Here is an 11,702-nt window from a genome sequence, read left to right as displayed (position 1 = left end):
GGCATGACCAGTCCAATACAAACCCACATACCCAATTCCTGAAAGACACCTGACCCATGATTCAGGCGAAATCCTCACCTGCAAAATCAAGAGGTTGGATAGACCATCTCTGTGGTCCTCTCCCTCAATGATGCCTTTTCTTGCCATTTGAATTCTAACAAGCCCTTGTTTATGTTTAGAATGCTCAGCAGGTGCTGAAGCTGTCCTGGGGTGAGTGAGTTATGATACCTACACCTCTTTGGGCTGAAGGATGAGGTTGGGTCCGGCATGGTGTGTCTGGTCTCCAAGTCATGGTGTGGAAGGAAGGGAAAGCCCGTGACTGAGATCTGCTCTTCAGCTGAATTTCCTCTATTTACAGGCTGCATCTGGGTCCTTGTAGGAGGGGCTTGGGGGTGGGGAGCAGGTGGCACTGGGGACTCTAGGGACAGGAAATACAAATTCGATACCACCTAGAGGTGGAAAATAGAGAACAAGGTGTTGTAAAAACAGCTAAGAAATTGGAGACATGGTAACCAAGAGCAACATGTGACCCTTGTAGAATCCTGGATTAAAAAAAAAAAAAGCTGTAAAGGACATTATTGGGACCTTTGGGGAAATTTGAATATGACTGCGTATGAGATGGTATTGTATCAATATTAAATGCCTTAAGTATGAAATTGGGGTTATGGTTGTGTGTGTGTGTGTGTGTGTGTGTGTGTGTGTATTTTTTACAGGTATATCTAGACAGAGAGAGATGAAACAAATGTAAAATATTAACAGTCGGTGAATGTGAGTGAAGCTTAGGTGAGTGTTGACTGCTATTCTTTCTGACTCTTTTTGACTCTTCTGCAGGTTTGAAGTTACTGAAAGTAAAAAGTTGTGGGAAAATTACTCAAAAGGCAAATATGCGCTACAGTAGAGGGAACTGGGTAAAAGGCACACAAGATCTCTATGTTATTTCTTACAGGTTCATGTGAATCCTCAGATGTATCAAAATAAAAGGCTTAATTAACCAAAGAGAGAATATGAGGCAAATACAGCAAAATATTAACATCTGTTCTAACGGGTCTTGGAAATCTATTTGTCCTATTATTCGTTCCATTATTTTCTGAATGTTTGAAATATCTAGTAAAAAAACACCCTCTGAAGTTGTGGGAGGAGGCGCTCAGCTGTGGAGCTGACCCTGCTGAGCGCCACACCTCTGACTTTTTACGTCCCTTGTTTAACCTGGGAAAGCATCTAGCGCCCCTAGAGGATGAGGACTTCCTACTCCCAGGTCGCTCCCGCTGTGCTCCATGGAACCTCCGGGACGTGCTAATGAAATGGGCAAAAGGACACAGCAACGTTGATTCTTGGCACACCTCTAGACTACAAGGACTGTTGCAAGGAAGGCTTGCTAGGATTCCCACTAGAATCCTTCAGTCTGGTGTACTATAAAAAAAAAGAGACCTCTATACCAGAATTCATTTATTATTACATCACTAAATCACAACTTTACAATACATTTGAAAGGGACTAAATGAGACGTGCAGAATAGTTTGTGAAAATAGTAAATAATGTCTGAAAGATCAGATTGGAATATAATCTTGGTAATAACTAAGGAGTAAATAAAGCATTTGCAACTGGGCATCACAGGACAGGATGGGCCGTAGCAGGTCTATTCACATGGATTCTGAATGACGATCAGAAGATATTCCTTATCTGTGGAGAGAGACGGACGAAGTTAATCCACTGGAAGAATTCAACTTACTAAGTGAATACTTCGGCTAATCTGCGTTTCTCTTCAAAACATCACTTGGACTCTCTTTAGACCAATGGTTTCCCACCCTGGTTGCACATCAGAATCACCTGCTGAGCTTTCAAAAGCTACCACGACCCGGGACCCAGTTCCAGAGGTTCTGAGTTCACCGGCCTGGGGTAAGCCCTCTGGTATCAATAACTGTTTTTGTAAAGCTTTCCAAGTGCTTTTGATGTGCAGCAGGGTGAGAACACAGTATATGGGTAATTCTGATGTCATAGATGTTCTCTAGAGAAGTTTGTTCCAGACTAGATTTGGGAGCACGAGTCCTGTGTTACACAGACATTGGTGAACACTGTGAATGTAATTCCTTCAAGGAGAGGAGTGTTTCTCTGGCTGCCGTCTTGAGGCAGGCCCGGTGAATGTGGTCTCTCGCGGGGAGGGTTTAAGACCCTACAGGGCTTTGATCCACTCCCTACATTATCCCTATTTTGATTACTGGTAATAAATGCAAATGGGAAAAATTCAGATTCTTCAAAGGTTAAATCTGTCGCTAATTTCACAAAATTGCCAGCTTGAGTTTTTCAGATTCCAACGTCTTTCATTTTGTAATTGGAGAACACTACGCGCCATATTGCAGGTTAAAATCTGTATGTCCAGTTCCTTGAAACAGAGCTTTTATCCAGTAAAGGAGAAAGATGCTTTAAATATGAAGTGAAACGCCACATTACCTGGGGCTACCATGATTTCATGTTTCTTTGACCTGATCCTGAGAAAGGTGAGGTCATTCTGAGGATCAATGTCACGGACCGTGCTCTTGGCTTTCATTGTCAGCTGATGAAGAAGACCTGCGTACTGAACCGTCGTCGAGTTGTCCAAGGTTGTTCGGATAGGAATGCCTGTTACAAGAGTCACTTTTGGGTTAAAAGTTTTAACTGTCAAAGGAATGTGCACCCTGTGGATATACCGGAAAATACTGATGATTTTAAAGAGGAAGAAAAAGTTATGGCCGACATCACTCACTGGTAACAAATTTAGTTTCTTTCCTTCCGGTCTTTTTGTGTGTATGTGGGTCTTAAAATGTAGTTGTGACAAACCATCATGACAAATTGGACTACTGCTTTTTTCTTCATTTAAGTGATAGCATACCCGAGCTGTTCTTGTCAGTGACACGGTCCTCAAATTTTTTTTTTTTTTTTTTTTTATGTAATTCCACTGCTCAGTTAAAGAACAGTGGTTCTTTTTTTCAACGTTTATTTATTTTTTTGGGACAGAGAGAGACAGAGCATGAACGGGGGAGGGGCAGAGAGAGAGGGAGACACAGAATCGGAAACAGGCTCCAGGCTCCGAGCCATCAGCCCAGAGCCTGACGCGGGGCTCGAACTCACGGACCGCGAGATCGTGACCTGGCTGAAGTCGGACGCTTAACCGACTGCGCCACCCAGGCGCCCCGGTCCTCAAATTATTTTTAACGGCTGTGCACTATTTTATAACATACCATCATTTGACCAATCCCCTATTGTTAGACTGGTAGGTATTGTTTTTTGGGTTTCGTGCACACATTATTTGGAAGCTGTGCACCGATTATTTCAGAACTGAGTTCACATAGTAGTCTACCTAATGCCCTCCTCCAAGCAGTCGGTCTATAGCCATTTTGCTTTGAAATGCTTGGTCCGTGACATGGTGCTAATGTCCTCCCCTGAGGCCAGCAACAGAAGGGGATATCATAGCACACGTTGAGGAGTGTATCCAAAGGGGATTTAAAAAATTACGCTGTGGCTCTCATACGGTATTTTGCAAACCTTACATTTTATATTAGAGAATCCAGCAGCAAAGACACTGTGGTTTTGCTGGGCATTCCCTGGTTTGTGCTCACTCTTGGCTTAAGCATTCTTAAATTTAGCTGCTCGTGTGCTCTATTGTTCCATTATGCGATTTTAAAACTGAACCTATTAATTTAACTGGGAAAATCTAGCAGGCAAATATGCAAGTATAATTCAATTCAGTTCAAATCAATCCAGCTCAATTCTGGTCACTCGGTGCTCAGCGCTTACTTGTTAACAGGTGCCGTGCTGGGTATCTTACGTGTATCGGGTCTCGTCTGAGAGGGCTTTCAGATTATTGTGAGAACCAGCAGACAGCCAGGGAATTGCAAGGATTCCATTTGCACACGTGCCTTTAATTTAGGGGGACACGTGAAGGCGAATGTGGGGTGGCTGTCAGATCCCACAGGCACCTGAATGAAGGCCGATCAGTGGAAGAGGCTAACACAACTCTGGGTCGTCCCTCAGAGAATGCAATTCCAGAAGCTGTTAAACAAGAGGGGATTTCAGGAGTGGAACGCTCTTACAAACTAACGATTTTACCAGCTTTTCACGAGACTCGTTGAGGACCTCCATTCTGACCGTGAAACAGTCTCTTTTAAAACAACCGTTCGCTCTGGAATAGGTCTTGCCAAACGATACAAGGACAGTATTTACAGGAAAATCTGTTCAATAAACAAGGTTTTATATCAAGTTTGTTAATTTCTGTATTATTATTTCTTGGCCACTTTCCCCCGAAGTCAGTTATGTCTTTCACACCTGATGAGCCATCACAAGGCATGTGTCTTTAACGGGCAGGGAGCTGAGAGGTAGCAAGCTCTCACCTTTTAAGGGCACTTTCTGAGGACTGGTTTTATTTTGCATCCTGAATAGTGACTACCTCCAAAGTCTGCACCGCTTGGTGTCAAAACCAGAAATACAGCCAGAATAAATTATTTAAAATGTAGATGACAAGATTATGAATCCAATGCTCGGGCCTATTTAGTTAGTCTATTCATGATCCAAGTCAATAAATAAAACAGCTAGCCTTTCTGAATAATAAGTGCACACTGTGGAAGCTCTGGGAGGTTTTCATATCCATTACAGACCACTTGAAAAAAATCAATCGACAAATATTTATTGAGCTCTTGCTTGGTACCCTGCAAGGTAATTAAAAAATAATTTATTAAGGAGCAATTTTAGCACATGGTATAAAATTCACTCATGGCCCCTTCTGTGAGGTGACCACTGCTCCCAGTTTCTTTGGGAACCTTGCAGAGATATTCTAAGTGTGTTCAAGTATCTTTTTGTTTGTATTCTTTGTATTGTTTGTTCTCTATTCTGTAAAAAAAAATTATTTTTCATAAAATACACTTGGAAACTCCTTCTATTCGGTACACATAGGGCTAAGGCTAGGCGTGTTAATGACTGCATCACATGACTGTCGAATGGCTGCCTTGTGATACACGTAACAAGTATATCCTCCTGGCGCGCATTTAGGCTGTTCCCAGGCTTTGACTTTAATAAGCAAGGCGACGGAATATGTCCGTGTGCATGCCATTTCACATTTGTGTGTATGTATGGTATAAATCCCCACGATGGAACTTCTAGAACAAAGAATATGAATTGGATATTGCCGAATTTATGGCACTACTTTAAAATATGACTCTTTATGATCCCAGTAAGCTGGTACTCTTCAACTGTGTATTTGTACTTTGGTTGATTGTATTTCAAAAATGTAAGGAACTGACTGGATGGCTGATAAAGTCTAATGAAATTCAAATGATTGATGGTTAGAAATGTCAAGAATATGTAAAATTAAGAGCCTCTGGAAATCAGGCTTATATACATAAGAATATGGGACAGTTATGACCGTCTGAGAAATAATATGTATTCACCAGAATCTAATTCAACAATCAGTGCTGCAATATTGTAAACTGTGAATGGTTGTATAAATGGGAAACCGATGTTAGCAAAGAATCTAGTCTAATAAAAACCTCTACTGCTCAGCAGTGGGCTAAACGGGGAAGTCTGCTTCATTGTCATGGACAGGGCGCCTTGGTTTCACTAACGGTGAAACCGAAGGGCTCTGTTTAACATGCCATATGAGATCTAAATGTAGAAACATGGTAGAAGGCCCACCTCGCCACAAATAAAACCTGGAGATATGTTAAAATGATTTGCTGAGAATTACACTAAACCCACTAGTGGTGTACAAGAACACGTGAACGCCATCTTAGTTAAATTTTTTTCAGCATTTACGTTCCTGGGTCTTCTGAAAGCTGCCGGGCTGCACCATAATAAATGGCACTTTCATCTAAAATTGAGTAGGCTGCTGAAATGGAATATTTTATTAATTCTGTTCACACAACTTATACCATATGCTATTAATAAACATGCTTGTCGTACACTCTGGTTATTAATAATCTGACCACAAAAATAAGACCCTCATTTATATTTTTGGGAAAATGGTTAATTTGGTGTTTGGAAGGGTGCCCCGAATCCTAACATAATCTTATCTTAGTAAGGGTCAATTAGAAGAAGGTAACGGGTTTTAAAAATCGTATTTTGCCGCCTTTGGATAAGAAAAATATTGAGAGACTTCAAGCAAGTAAAAGCAAAGTCAATTGTAATTCCAGCGCTCAGAGATGATCGCCGTAACATAGCCCTGTCCTTTCTTCCATATTTACTGTGTGTTTGTGTGGCTGGCTATGTTTATGATTAGAAAATGTTGGCTACTGCTTTGTTCTGTGCTTTTCATCTAATATTGTTTCCCATGACTCTAAATATTCTTCAACATTTTCAATAGAGTAGTGGTTCACCAAGTAAACATTACATAATGAATGAAAAATTTTCCGTACCGCTGGGATAGATTTATTATTTGTCTGTTTCTTCACTGCTTTTGTACATGATGCCTCAGTGAGTATCCTTTGCACCTAAATCTTTTTCGTCGTCACTCCTTAGGATAAATTCCTAGGAGTGAAATTGCACGTCACAGACTATGGACATTTTCAGACATATGATGCATATGGCTAGGATTATACACTTTTGACTAAGATCTTCCAAAGTGACTCGTAAGACGAGTTGTCCTGGGTTGAAAAGTATCTTTTCCCCCCAAATTCAAGTCTATCCTAAACCTCAGCATGTGAAATAGCATGTCTTGGCAGATGTAATTAGTTAAGATAAGGTCACACTAGATTAGGGTGGGCCTGAATCCGACGACTGAGGTCCTCACAAGGAGAGAAAACAGACGCAGAGAGGAGAACGCCATGGGACGGTGGAAGCAGAAACTGGACTGATGCCTCTACAAGCCAAGGAATGCAATGACTTCCGGAAGCCACCAGAAGCTAAGAGAGCAGCAAGGAAGGATCCTGTAGAGCCTTCGAAGAACAGGCTGTCCTTACTGACACCCTTATTCCAACTCCCAGCCTGCAGACCCGAGAATAACTTTCTAATGTTTTAAGCCACCGAGTGTGTGGTACGTTCTTGCAGCAGCCAAAGGAAATGAATGCATTACCTTTCTGAAGCCCCACACGTAGCCCGTCGTAGGGGGTGTGTGGACTTGATGAGCACGCCAGGAGTGAGACTCATTCCAGACAGAACAATGTGCTCGCGCTGCACCGCTTCCTGGAAATACTGGGCAGAACTCTTTCTTACCTATAAGGCTGATCTTAAATCCTTTCCCTCCTGATCACTCAAGCTGGGTGAATTTATTCATTTGGTGTTATTTTTCATTTAATTTTACTATTTGCAAAACACATCCAATGGTCTATTTACACATCAAATGTTGTCGCTGTACAAATCAATTAAAAATGTCCACATGCTGAGAACTATGTAATTATAATTCTGTTAAGTGTTGGGTACTGTGCTAGGCACCCAACAATTAACATTTCATCCAACTATCATAAACCCTCAGTGAAGTAGGTTGTGTTCTGTCTTTAACTGCTAAGGGATTGAAGTCTGAAGGTAAACAGGCGGTAGTATGTAGTTGCTCAATAAATATTTGCTGATGGATTTGTGCCAAAAATAATGATTAGCTGTGAGATTCTGTCGCAAAGCACTCTGTGTGCCATGGCAATTCACCAATTCTGTGGTTGCGCCGTGAGTTATGTGAAGTAGCTACTCTTATTTCCACTAATGCTCTGGGATTTGTGGTATTTCTTGCCTTTGCAAATGCCTGAATTAGCAATGAAACTAGCAGAGTTTGCCACCATAGCTGAGCACATAGCAGTGTGCCAGAGAAAAGGCTTTGTGGATTGTTAGCAGGGATTGTGGGACGAGAGAGAGCAAGTTTCTGGTATAAGTTTACGGATCTCCTAGGTGGAAATGCATTGGCCCTTTTATACTAGAGCCACAAAGGCTATACTGTAAGTCGTATTAAAATTTATTCTCAAATGTTTTATTAAGTGTGGTAAAGGAACAATTTCACTTAAAAGGAAGACTGAAACTCTGCACCCTTTATAATGTTAAAATAAAAACTAAACTGCCAACAATGATATTCTCCCTATCTTCAATATGATACTTTCAATGGTATCCCTGAAATATTAGAGGAGTTACCAAAGCTTTAAAAATTAGACATGTATAGTGTTTCTTAGGAATACAGAGATATTTTTAGACATGTTTTATTCATATTTATATCTTTAACTCTTAGCAGAGTGCTTGGTATATAGGAGGTACTCGATAGATATTTGGTGAGTACATGTTACAGCTACGACACAGAAGATAAACTTTACATTTCAAATTCTAAGGTGTCTGTCTTAGGCGAGGCACAGTCAACAGGTCCTTGGTTGGCTTGTGTGTATCTAGAAGGCATCCTGTGACATATTTACCTTCTGCATTCACGACCATAGTTCCCATCACCCCTTTATGGCTCTGGATCCTCTTTAGGGTTTCTTCCACCTCCGCCTGAAGAGATCAAGAAGGCAACTAACCAAAGGGGGTCTTTGCGGCAACCCTAATCCTAAAGTAAATGTTTAGAAAGACACCTACTCCCCCGTCCCCTTAACCTAAGGTACTGCATACTATGATCTCAGACCTTCGGAAGAGACCTTTGAAACTGCCAAGTCCTGTCTCCAAGCCTGCATAAGACTCCTGCATACAACTCTGACACATCTCTTGGTGTGAACTCTTCTAGAGAAGGAGAGCTTACTACCTCACAAGAGCTCACTCAATTTTTAGTGTCTCTATTTGCTGGAAAAGCATTCTCTATATTGGACAGAAATCTGCTCCCATTCATGTTTTACTCATTGATCTTTCTGTATTCGTATCAAAAATTCCTTTTCTGTATTACACTTCTTTAAATAGTTACAGAGCTATTGTCATTATCTCCCTCTGTCTGAAAGTATCCCTTAGGGGTGCCTGGGTGGCTCAGTTGGTTAAGCGTCTGGATCTTGATTTCTGCTCAGGTCATGATCTTATGGTTCGTGAGATCAAGACCCATGTTGGCCTCCATGCTGACAGTGCACAGCCTTCTTGGGATTCTCTCTCTCTGCCCCTCTTCTGCTTGTGTGCATTCTCAAAGTAAATAAATGTAGAAAAAAAAGTATCCCTTAATGAGAAATCTTATTCTCACTCCTAAATGTTACCTACTTGGGAGTTCAGATGATTAAATTCAGGATACTCTGTAAACACAACATATCCCAGGATTCTCTTGGTAACGTGCCTGGGTCTCAGTGCAAGCTGAATGTTCACCCATGAATGATTGTTGGAGCCCCACTGGGTTTTAAACTCAGCTTTCTGAATTAATCTTACGCACAGACTATCTTGTTACCAGTTTTATTCCCTTCTACAAATGCTAAAATCACAAATAATCTTTTTCAGACCTGCATATGACTCCTGAGTAATCACTGGATATTCCGAATTCAAGCAGTATCCTGCAGAGTGTCTTGATGAGGGTTTGTTTTTTTTTTTTCCCCTTCTAACCTCAAATGGGTAAACATTATGCTACTTTAGTCAAAAGACAGTTTTCTTTTGGAACGGCTGGGTGGCTCAGCTGGTTGAGTGTCTGACTCTTGATCTCGGCTCAGGTCATGGTCTCACAGTTTGTGATTTCAGGCTCGGCAGTGACAGTGTGGAGCCTGCTTTGGGATTCTCTCTCCCTCGCTCCCTGCCCCTCCCCTGCTCACACACTCTCTGAAAATAAATAAATAAACATTTTTTTTTCAAAAGATAGTTTTCTTTTGCCTTTGATGTGGGCAGGAACACTGATTTCCTCTTTTCCACACCTACGGCATGTGCTTGCTGAATTTCAGGCGTTTGTGTACTGGAGTCACATTTTTGGCCATTACGAATATCATCTATATTATATACCTAGCATGTTCTTTAAATTATCTCACTACTAAAAGCTACTAAAAAACAAATGGATTTTTACAAGGAAACTACAACTACACATCACTACCACAAATGGAAAGCTGCTACTATTTGTCCGAGACAGAAATGACCGTAAGAACGCACAAAATGAAGAGAGTGCATATTATTAAATTCTACCCCAAAGAAAGGTCTGAGCCTGAGGTCTGATATTCAGGTGAAACATGGAAAATACCAAATGACAGTGGTACTCAGGACCTAACCGTGCCAGGAGCTTACTTGGATACAGTCTCCAGGCTGGGGGAAAAAATGGAAGAGGAGTAACTTCCTCAGGTGTGATTCGCTCTGTGTGATTTGTTATTTCTGAGCTATTTTACATCGCAACTACTGTTTGCGTCTCACTTTGGGAAACACTGCACCAAAGCACAAGAGTGATACAGGGGATCCAGTATCATATTTTGGCCGTCTTTAACACAATGTGCATAGCTCCCTACAACCACTAACCCCCCTTTATCTTTTTTTTTTTTTTTTAACTTCTTTCCCAAACGGCTCTTTCTGCTGTCAGCATCTCCCTCTCTCCTTCCAGTTGTTTCTTCCGTGATTTCTGCACCCCTCCAATACAATCTCTTAATCCCCATCTCCAATCCCCTTTCACCTCTCTTAAAAAACTCACCTTGCTCCTCTTCAAGCTATCCCCAGTCTCCGCTTTCTGTCTGTTTGTTTACTGATTTATTTATTATCTCTCTCCTCCCTTTCCTCTTTCTTTTGTTTTCTTCTTTCTCAGTATCGCCTCCTTCTCCCCTCTCCTCACCCCGCTGCTCTCCCTGGGGCACCTTTCTTCCTTCCCAGGATCTGACTTCTCTCCCTCTCGCGTCTTTCCTTTGCAAACTTCCCTCGCTCTGGAGCTCTCTCACCCCCTCAAGATCTTTCATCCCCCCAGTCTCTCTCTTCTCCTTCTCGGCATCCACACCCCGCAAGTTCCACTCGCCAGAGCCACCCCCCTTGATATCTATCCCTCAAGACAGCTTCCCCCATCTAAGCATCTTCTCCCCTCCAAGGTCTCCCTCTCCCTCCTTCAGGGTCTCCCCGTCGCCTCTCCAAGAATCTTCTAGAGCCCCCAGCCTTCGCCACGGCCCCCGGACCGGCTGGCGAGGGACGGCCTCGGGGGCAGGGCAGCGAAAGTCCCCCCTCTCACCCCCCGACGTCGGCGCCCCTGAAGCGCCGGGTCGCAGACGGAGGCTCCACATTTACCATCGTGCGAAACGCGGCTCAGCCCGGCGTCACCGCTGCCCGGGAAGTCAGCAACGCTTCCAGCCGTTGCTAGGCGACGGGGGAGGAAGTGACCTCCCGGAAGTGCGGGTGCACGCGCCTGCGTGTCCGCGGGTCGGTCGGCAGCCCGGGGCGGCTCTTCCGCCCTGAAGTGGCGTTGACGCCTCCCGGCCGCCGTAGGCGGAGGTTGGGGGCCGGTGGCCCCGGGCGCCCACTTGGGTGCCCCCAGCCCCGCGGGGCCGTGGGCCTGAGGACGCTCGGCGGGCACAGGCCTGGTCATTCGTTCGTCCATTCATTCACTCACTCCTTGAGGTACGCCTTAAGGTAACAGCCACTGCCTCACTCACGAGCGTTTTCTTGACCGCCTGCCACGTGCCGGGCGCTCTAGGCCCGAGTGCTTTCTAGCTGGGGGAGCCAGGCCAAATGCGACCCGCGAAGCAACACTTTCCAAGTGTGATACGTGCTGCGGAGCAAATAAGCAGGGGATGGGTCCGTCTCACTCCCGAGCTTGGGCCGCTTTAGAGATTTGGTGATAGGCTCAGCTGCTTGGCGAGGCCCAGTGTCCTCGCTTTCTCGGTGCCCTGTGCAGGCGGATACGTGTGGGGGGG

The 11,702-nt window shown here is 43.5% G+C and overlaps 1 protein-coding gene and 1 long non-coding RNA gene across 6 annotated transcripts in view; one reads left to right on the top strand and one right to left on the bottom strand.

Annotated features, from left to right (window-relative positions):
- Window positions 1-1,431: 1,431 nt before the first annotated feature.
- On the bottom strand, window positions 1,432-11,182 carry DYNLRB2 (dynein light chain roadblock-type 2). The gene is made up of 4 exons (XM_040443194.1): window positions 11,077-11,182; window positions 8,349-8,424; window positions 2,449-2,616; window positions 1,432-1,680 (listed from the first exon to the last, which is right to left on the bottom strand). The coding sequence occupies exons 1-4, from the start codon at window positions 11,077-11,079 to the stop codon at window positions 1,637-1,639; spliced, it is 291 nt and encodes a 96-aa protein (XP_040299128.1). The 5' UTR covers window positions 11,080-11,182; the 3' UTR covers window positions 1,432-1,636.
- Window positions 11,183-11,250: 68 nt separating this feature from the next.
- The window catches only part of LOC121009831 (uncharacterized), a 147,205-nt gene continuing 146,753 nt past the window's right edge, over window positions 11,251-11,702 (top strand). For 2 of the 5 annotated variants that reach the window (XR_005780851.1, XR_005780850.1), the window contains exon 1: window positions 11,251-11,406. This is a non-coding gene — a long non-coding RNA (uncharacterized LOC121009831). The remainder of the gene's footprint in view (window positions 11,407-11,702) is intronic. The other 3 variants (XR_005780848.1, XR_005780847.1, XR_005780849.1) reach the window with 2 other exon arrangements.

Source organism: Herpailurus yagouaroundi, unplaced genomic scaffold (assembly GCF_014898765.1).
Source record: "Herpailurus yagouaroundi ecotype Mexico unplaced genomic scaffold, PumYag 190, whole genome shotgun sequence".
Classification (NCBI taxonomy): Eukaryota; Metazoa; Chordata; class Mammalia; order Carnivora; family Felidae; genus Herpailurus; species Herpailurus yagouaroundi.
Note: the sequence above shows the minus strand (reverse complement) of the source record. Positions and strands in the feature narration are given on the sequence as shown.

Excerpts from the sequence above, each read along its gene's own strand:
- DYNLRB2 (XM_040443194.1), bottom strand. Across the intron at positions 2,617-8,348 it reads TATGGTCGTGAATGCAGAAG|GCATTCCTATCCGAACAACC; the intron begins GTAAATATGTCA and ends CTCTTGTAACAG. Across the intron at positions 1,681-2,448 it reads TGAAATCATGGTAGCCCCAG|ATAAGGAATATCTTCTGATC; the intron begins GTAATGTGGCGT and ends CTCTCTCCACAG.